Source organism: Musca vetustissima, unplaced genomic scaffold (assembly GCF_032173495.1).
Source record: "Musca vetustissima isolate MV318-11 ecotype Yass unplaced genomic scaffold, APGP_CSIRO_Mvet_v1 utg4058, whole genome shotgun sequence".
Taxonomy (NCBI): domain Eukaryota; kingdom Metazoa; phylum Arthropoda; class Insecta; order Diptera; family Muscidae; genus Musca; species Musca vetustissima.
In genome coordinates, this window is record NW_026887339.1 from 52,731 (window position 1) to 61,044 (window position 8,314).

General features: G+C 32.6%; 1 protein-coding gene across 1 annotated transcript; it reads right to left on the reverse strand.

Moving 5' to 3' along the window:
* Window positions 1-1,087: 1,087 nt before the first annotated feature.
* On the reverse strand, window positions 1,088-7,485 carry LOC133334907 (transmembrane protein 184B). The gene is made up of 8 exons (XM_061543222.1): window positions 7,319-7,485; window positions 7,090-7,255; window positions 6,763-7,021; window positions 6,533-6,702; window positions 6,309-6,475; window positions 2,424-2,498; window positions 2,273-2,357; window positions 1,088-1,152 (listed from the first exon to the last, which is right to left on the reverse strand). The coding sequence occupies exons 1-8, from the start codon at window positions 7,454-7,456 to the stop codon at window positions 1,118-1,120; spliced, it is 1,095 nt and encodes a 364-aa protein (XP_061399206.1). The 5' UTR covers window positions 7,457-7,485; the 3' UTR covers window positions 1,088-1,117.
* Between the last annotated feature and the right edge of the window lie 829 nt (window positions 7,486-8,314).

Consider the following 8,314-nt stretch of genomic DNA (forward strand, 5'->3'; position numbering starts at 1 on the left):
GTGGTATTGTAAACTGTTGTAGATCTACAATATTTACCAGATGTACTATGTCTACAATGCCAATTTACAACCATTCTTGTATTCCGCTATGATATTAAAAAGAATAATGAAGTGATTGCGAAAAATTGTATTTAATTGGGTACTTTGTAAAGTATATAAAATATGTAATTAAAAATTGGGCAAAATACAATAATTGATTTATACATACAGTTTGTAAAGGTAATCTATGCGAAATACAAGCTTAAAATTTGTATGTGTATTTTAAATCTAATTTATATGTTTGTATGTATATAAAAAGCAAAGAAAGATAAAAACAAAATCATGGTACAATAAGGTAAACGTATCACACGTAACAGTTAAGTACTTAGTTTAGAAATGTCTGTTTTGCATGAATACAACTAGAAATGCAAGAGTAGTAATAATAGTTTGAACAAAGATTGTTTGGTTCCTATGCGTACATACAGTGGTGGCGAACACGTAAATTGAAATTGAGATTAAAACAAGAAATAGACTATGTTGAGTTTATAAAGACTGAATTAGAAACATAACGTATCAAAAATCGCAGTTCCGGATTAGAAACAACCAATTTCAATTTGAATTGGAATATACGGCCCAACAGCAGTTGGGTTCCATTAACATAGTTTGAAATATTTTAATTTAAAGAAATAGTTGTAGTAATTCAAAGAAATAGTTGTAGTTAATTTAAAGAAATAGTTGTAGTAAAACCTAGTCAAAATTATTTGGCCACGAATGGCTTGCCGCTACACTAATATATTGCAATATATTCTGACATTCCCTCACAAATTTTGAAAAGCGTGAACTATAAGGCAGATTCTAATTACGCTGCCACTACTGTACGTAAGCGTGCGGAACCAATGGATTTAAATAGGTTTCCAATTGGCGTAAGGCAGCTCCGATAAAGGTGAAGGCAACTGTGGTTGTGTTTGCTTTGCACGTCTGTATTAGTCGTTGCCGACTACTTATACTAATAATTACTTTATAATATATTTAGGTATAAAATGTCTTTTATAATTTTAATAAAAGGAATCAGCTCGGCGAATGTATCACAAAATCCGATCGTTACGCCCTCATTCATCATAATTACAAAATTTTAATTTCAAAGTTTTTCATAGCGTTGCGACGAAGTCACTTCTGTAAATCAAAAAAAAAAAAAAACATATAAAAAATAATAATTTAAAAACGCCACACTAAAACTAAAATAATTAAAATAAAAAATAACCTGATCATAGAATATTCCATTTGAAGATTAGTAATATATGTGTATGCGTTAGGGTTATGAAAATCAGCAGTGCAGTGGGCAGAATATTTGGTGATTAAAAACTTTATTTTGTATTTAATTTTACTAAAATAATTTCAAAAACATCAAATAATATAAAATACACACCTTTACTTTGATGTCAGACATAAAGCCGTAAAGACTAAAAAAAAAACGCAAATAACAGGCAATGTGGCGAAACAAAATTTAACATAATATCAATGATATGTGGGTCGATTCACTATAAAAACTTTATTCCATGTCTTAATTTTATATAAATCAGACAATATAAAAACCTTATATGACACCCGAGTATTTTTTATAAAAAAATGAATGTATTTGCAGTTAAATGTATTTTTTAACCTAAAAACCCAATACATTTAAAGAATCTTTCAGAATTAAAAAAAAAATTAACAGAAAAAAATTTAAAAATTTAACAGAATAACAATTATATTCGAAATGCCACAAATCCACTAAGAAATTAAATTATTTAGCGTATGTTTTAATTTTGTGATATTTGTACCAAATATGTAAAATTTTGAAAAAGTTTTCTCTGACGAAACGAAAAAGACTATCGCTGGTATTCCATTCATTTTTTGAATTTTTAGTAGAATGATGGATCTAATTTTTCGCGATATAATTTTCATTCGTTTTTGCATTTTTTAAATTATTTTAGAAGTTATAAAAACAACTGTTTAAACAAATGTTTGGGAAATTTTCTGCCTTTTAGGCAATGCTGTCACTCAATTGTGTCCTGCATTTTAAAACGATTATCATTGTGGTCAAACAAAATGAATAAGAATGAAGAATTGAATGCGTACGATGAGTGCGGTGCAAAGCGTGAAAATTAATTAAGTATAAATATGATACAAATAAAAATAGTAATAAATAAACAAGATGAAAAACGCATGCCAAAGTGTTTCCCACTACAATAAAGTAGATGTACTAAAAATCTTAATAGCGAGATGTTTGTGAAAGCATTTATATTGTGCTTACCAGAACTATATTGCGTGTACTGTTGATATTGAGGGTGGAAGTTGTGAATAGCGTCGGTCATAATGTCTTTAGGATTCATAGTTTCCTAAAAGAGAACAAACAGATAAACTGTAAGCATTGCAAACATTTTTTACCAATAATATGTACTTACTTTTAAACTGCTGGAAATTGACTGCATAGTCACTGATCGTCCGTGACCATCCCCAATACAACTGCGTGCATATACCTGTATATAATAATATAGGTTATTGTTTAATGCGAAATATCTTTAAAATATTATAAAATTACTCATGATCATCTATATCTAAGCAATATTTGTACACAACATAGACCTACTATTTAGACACTATTCAATTAATTATGGCGCACCCTTTCGTAATTGTAAAATATTTACACACACACAATTTTGGAGCGAACAAGGATTTTTTACATTCTTTAACACATAAACGATAAACTTGGTTTGAAATGCGAATTAAAACTTCTGAATACCGAAAATGCTGCGTACCTTTATAGGGGATACCCATATCTAAAAATGTTTGCGCAGCTAAGGCCTTAGTAGTCAGAATTATAACTCTTATTATATTCGTAATTATAAGTTATAAATTTAATTGTTAAAAATAAGAACTCGGAAATAAAAATTACGGCCACGCAATGATAACTTTAGAGGGCAAGTTGGCGAAATTAAGACCAGACAAAATGAGTATTTGACGTGGTCAAGCGTAGCTTATAAGTAATCAGGGACCGTAATGGTTAGAATATCAAATCAGTTATAAAATAACAGTTATTTTGTGTCCTAAATACAAAAATCCATTTTAATTATTTATTTGTTAACGGAAAAAATAAACGATTATTTTTAACTGTTAAAAATAATTGTTGATTTCTGTTAAAAATAAAAGTCTTTTGAGGAATGGGTTAAATTGGATACTCCATGCGCTTATTGGGGTTCCAGAAGGAGGGGACCGATAGGTCCCATCTTCGGCGTGCGCAGTTTGGATGAAATCGGGCATTCCATTCGATTTATAAATATGATATTGGATTTATAAACTTTCAACGAACTTGATTTAAATTTTGGAAAAATATAACGAAGTACAAAATTTGGATCAGGAAGTTACTTCGGACATTTGTTAATCGACTCCAAATTGTCTGAAACGAATTTATTCCAAAGTAACGTACAAAATTTGGATCAGGAAGTTACTCACTTCGGACATTTGTTAATCGACTCCAAATTGTCTGAAACGAATTTATTCCAAAGTAACGTGGGACTCAAGAGCTCTCAGTTTAATCCCCTGTTTGATCAAATTGTGTTCGATCATCAGTAGTCAGAAGAGAACTGCAGCGATTTAATAAACTGGAAACATGTATGAGTTATAGCTCTGAGCACTGATCTTTGATATACTAAATGCATATCGTAAGAGGGTAAGAGGAGGTAATAAAAAAGGGTTGAATTGAACTGGAAACCTATATGTAGCTTCAAAATTGGTTTGTTTTAGCTATGTTCAGGAAAGTTTTATTTGTAAATATGAGGAAAGTTTAGTATGAATACTTGAACCATTGGTCGCTTACTTAGATTCGCACAGGGACAGAAAATAACAGTTATTTTTGAAAATGTGAACAAAAAAATATAGTGTCATATAACAATAGATTCGTATTGGCGAGACCATTAATGATATTGTGTTATCTTAAGAAAACTCTCTCAATTCCCATGTGAAGACTTATTATTCAACGAAAAAAAAAATAAAAAGTCCTCAAATCCAAGGATTTACTTGTCATCTTTTATTTTTCCGGGTTACAAAGTATACCAACACGATAATTTTCGGTAGCAAGATTTCTTACCGGATGAGGACTTAAAATGCCAAATTACATCCAAATCGAAAAACGGCGCTTTTAGGCCGTAGATTGTGCATGAGTAGATAAAGAGGGAATGAGAACAGGGTATCTGTTTGCCTATAATTTCCTCAATTTCAAGAGTCATTTAGGTTTTACTGCGTGTTTATGGAGGATGTTGAAAGTGCTCTCCGCAAAATTAAGTCTGGAGCTGTAGGTTTTGATGGCATTCCTATTAATTTTTTAAGAGTGTTTTTCCATACATATCTGTTCTGTTATTGCTAGTAGTTGTAGTCTCTTCTTGTATGCGGATGACATACATGTTTTCTTTAGGAGTGTTGATTTCGCCAGGTTGGAAAATCTGGCTAACACAACGTTAGCCAGATTTGGATCTCCTCCAATGATCTTGATATAAATTAGAATAAGACTGAAGCTGTTTTGTTCAATTGTTGCTATGACGGTTCTATGCCTAATATTTGCGTTAGCTCCTTTACTATTAATATTAATATGTTCATTAATGACATCATGGATTCTGTTAATGCTAGTAGTTGTAGTCTCTTCTTGTATGCGGATGACATACATGTTTTTTTTAGGAGTGTTGATCTCGCCAGGTTGGAAAATCTGGCTAACACGACGTTAGCCAGATTTGGATCTCCTCCAATGGTCTTGATATAAATTAGAATAAGACTGAAGCTGTTTTGTTCAATTGTTGTAAAGGAGGCTATGTCGTTGTTGATATCTCAGGTAAACTATTGTTTGGAGGTAATTTCAGGCTTTAATTCTCGTCATTTGCATCGGCTTCAAAAGTTTGTTGTATGCGGATGACATACATGTTTTCTTTAGGAGTGTTGATCTCGCCAGGTTGGAAAATCTGGCTAACACGACGTTAGCCAGATTTGGATCTCCTCCAATGGTCTTGATATAAATTGGAATAAGACTGAAGCTGTTTTGTTCAATTGTTGTGAAGGAGGCTATGTCGTTGTTGATGTCTCAGGTAAACTATTGTTTGGAGGTAATTTCGGGCTCTAATTCTCGTCATTTGCATCGGCTTCAAAAGGTTGTTAACTCCTTTGTTCGCTATGTATATGGTTTGGTCGTAGTCATCATGTTTCCCAATTTGTTGGCCTATGCTTTGATAAGTATGTTGAATATCGTATTCTTTTGTGTTATTATAGAATTATGAGAAATGTTGATTTACCCCTGTACAGTATGTTTGTGATGTGTAGATACTCTCGGAGCCCTCATTTGTTGTATCCGAGATACTGTGAAATATCATTTGTAGTTAGAGTCGTAAGATTGCGGAATTAGCTCTCCTTGAGCCTTCGTAAGTTTACCTCTTCCACTTTTGCGTATAGGAGGGAATTGTGTGTCCATTTGTCTCGTATTTGATAAAGTTGGCTTTGAAGAAATCGCTGATTACAGGTTGCATAGTGTTACTTTGCTTTTTTTAAGTCTTGGCTGGGGAGCCATCTTTATTTAAGTTCGTTAGCATTTATATTATATTATACATATGCGCTGGTACATATGAAATTTAATGTGTGTGGTTCTAGTATTGCTCTTGCGCTTTAGAGGGATATATAGTTTATTTTGATGTAGGATTCCTTATGCTTCCTGTCCCCTCCACTTTTCTTAGCGAAAGTTAAGTAAAGTGCAGTGGATTGGCGTTCTTTTTTTTTGGAATCTGTTATATTAGTTGTTTGCATTAAAGTTCATTTTGTAGAGTTTTTTACTGTTATGTATTTTTAATTTATTTAGTTTATTCTTTGTTTGGATTTTTTTGTTATATAAGTTATTGGCCATGCTGGCTTTTTATATTACATTGGATGAAATAAATGAAATGAAAAAAGTACATTCATTTACTTTAGGTAAAGAAGAATCAGTTCTTTGAACGCGACTATAATGTAAAAAGCAATCCTTTTAATAAAAATTAGCATATATACAGATTTTAATGTCTAAAAAGTTATTCACGTAATTCCCATTCCAATTACAAACAATTAAAAGAAAATTTCAGTTAAATCAGTCCAGTTTTTCTCAATCGAAAAGTTACTATACATTTTAAACACGAGGTAAATCCATATCCGAGTTGATGCTACTATTCAACTACCACTTAACTATTAAATTTGTAGAATCCGTAATTTCTACTGAGATGAAGATAGAATCTGATAGCAGACGGTAATTTCTACATGTTGATTTAAAGCATTGATTTACATACCTGATATGGGAAAGCATAACGCAGAGCTATTGCGGCAAATAACATCTCAATACATATGAAAAAATTTTGATATCCAGCCGATACTGTACCAGCTGAGGTAACAGTGCCCGCACTGTCGACTATCGGAGATATAACTTTGGCCTTTTCCAAAATAGCCAAGCCAACACCTATTGAAAAGACAGAATAATTAATTCAGGCCGTAAAACGAAGAACGCACTACTTACCTTGCCAAAATGACAGAAATATGACTGATTTAATCGTACAGAATTTTAAAACGGGTTCGAATGGTGTAAGCAGGTCACGCGTTGCAAAGTAAAACAAGTAAAGTCCATACAAGGCTAGTGAAACAGAGATGTTGTATATAACTGTGATGTAGATGTAGCCACCGTCAGCACTATTCCCAAGGATATAATTAATAGTTATCTAGATATATCACACCCGTGATCATACATACCTCCAATCACCATCGTGATAGTGACCGAATACTTGCAGGAATATAATAATAAATGCAACAAGCGGTTTCACCAAACAGAATTGTAGCGTAGCCTGCTTACAGAAGCGCAAGAATCCTATTGTGTAGGTTTTACCCTTCAGACAACATGTCCCATAGAGGCAAGATGTCTTAATTGGTTTTCCGCGAATTTCTGACATTATATTGCCTTCTCCTCCAAGGTATTCGTAACAGAGCGACAAGAAATTGTAAATAACAAATGCTGCCAAGGGAAAGTTTGCGTTATGTCGTGATAGCAGTTATATCCTTATATGGGCCTAGTAACCTTACCTTCATAACAGTCTCGTACGGTGAAAAAATAAACATAAACATTGTCCGAATTGAAAAACAAGAGACTTATCCACGAATACGTTGCATATATCGGGACAATGAACAGGATACGCACAATCCATCGTTGTTCTTGGGGATTTGTGTACCACCGCAAATGTTGATAAATCTGTAAACAGAAACGTAAAGAGTGTGCAAGCTGGCCGTAGAAGGTGCATTATTATATATTCACCTGTTGACACGTTATGAAGAGTGCTGCCCAAACAAATATACCAGCTAGGCCTTGTGCGGTTTTTGTCTGCAAGAAAATTCCATCTCCCACGTGACTTAAAGGATCAATCGGTGCGGACATTTGCTGAGGCGGTGCCATAAAATTTAACTTTATTGTCGTTGACGTAGCGACTACTGGGGGTGTAGTAGATGTAGAGATACTGACATTTGGAGCCAAATCAGTTAATCTGCCAGCTTCTTCACTCATGCTTATCTTTCCTCGCGATTTATAAATTCAAGACACTATGTAGAGTAAACCAGAAGACGGTGTTAGTTTCATATTAACAGAACCGAATCCAATTATTTTTAAGGTAACAAAAGGTCAAAATATATAAAACTACTATAACACAAATCTAAATGAGAAGTTTACATATTCTCAAAAATTTTTAATCTCCTAATTATATCAGTAATTTTTATATATACAATGACAAATGTTTTGCAGCAGTTCAGTTATAATAACTATTACGCACGTCATCGTAGTACAATATATAGGGGAGAGGGGCACCTTTGAACACTTTTTGCTTTCAAGTCCCATAAATTTTTTTATTTTATATATATTTTTTTAATTTTTACTGATAGGTACAGATGTAACCTTTACATGAATATACATATGACGTACTATTAGTTCGTTTTTAATATTTTATTACTGTTTTAACGGACGAAGTCAAAACTGCCCCCAGGCATACATATCAGAAATGCATTTATTTATCTAAAACATAGACAAAAATGTTCGAAAATTAAACAAATTCAGATCAAAACTTATTGAAGCGTCAAGAGGCATAAAACAAAAATTACGGTTAATTTCGTAGTATTATTAACCCATTTCAAATATAAAGAAATCGCACAGTTGCGGAGTTCTTAGAAAAGAGAGGCATAAAGTGACAAGGGTGAAGAAATTCATAAGAGAATTGAAGAGTTGCTTAAAAAAGTTGTATGTGTAAACCCAGAGTACGGAAAT

Bases quoted from the DNA above. Each gene is read 5' to 3' on its own strand.
- LOC133334907 (XM_061543222.1), bottom strand. From the start codon at position 7,456: ATGGCACCGCCTCAGCAAATGTCCGCACCGATTGATCCTTTAAGTCAC. The intron at 7,256-7,318 runs GTGAATATATAA...TTCTGTTTACAG, and splicing joins TCTTCATAACGTGTCAACAG to ATTTATCAACATTTGCGGTG. The intron at 2,358-2,423 runs GTAAGTACATAT...GTTCTCTTTTAG, and splicing joins CAATTTCCAGCAGTTTAAAA to GAAACTATGAATCCTAAAGA.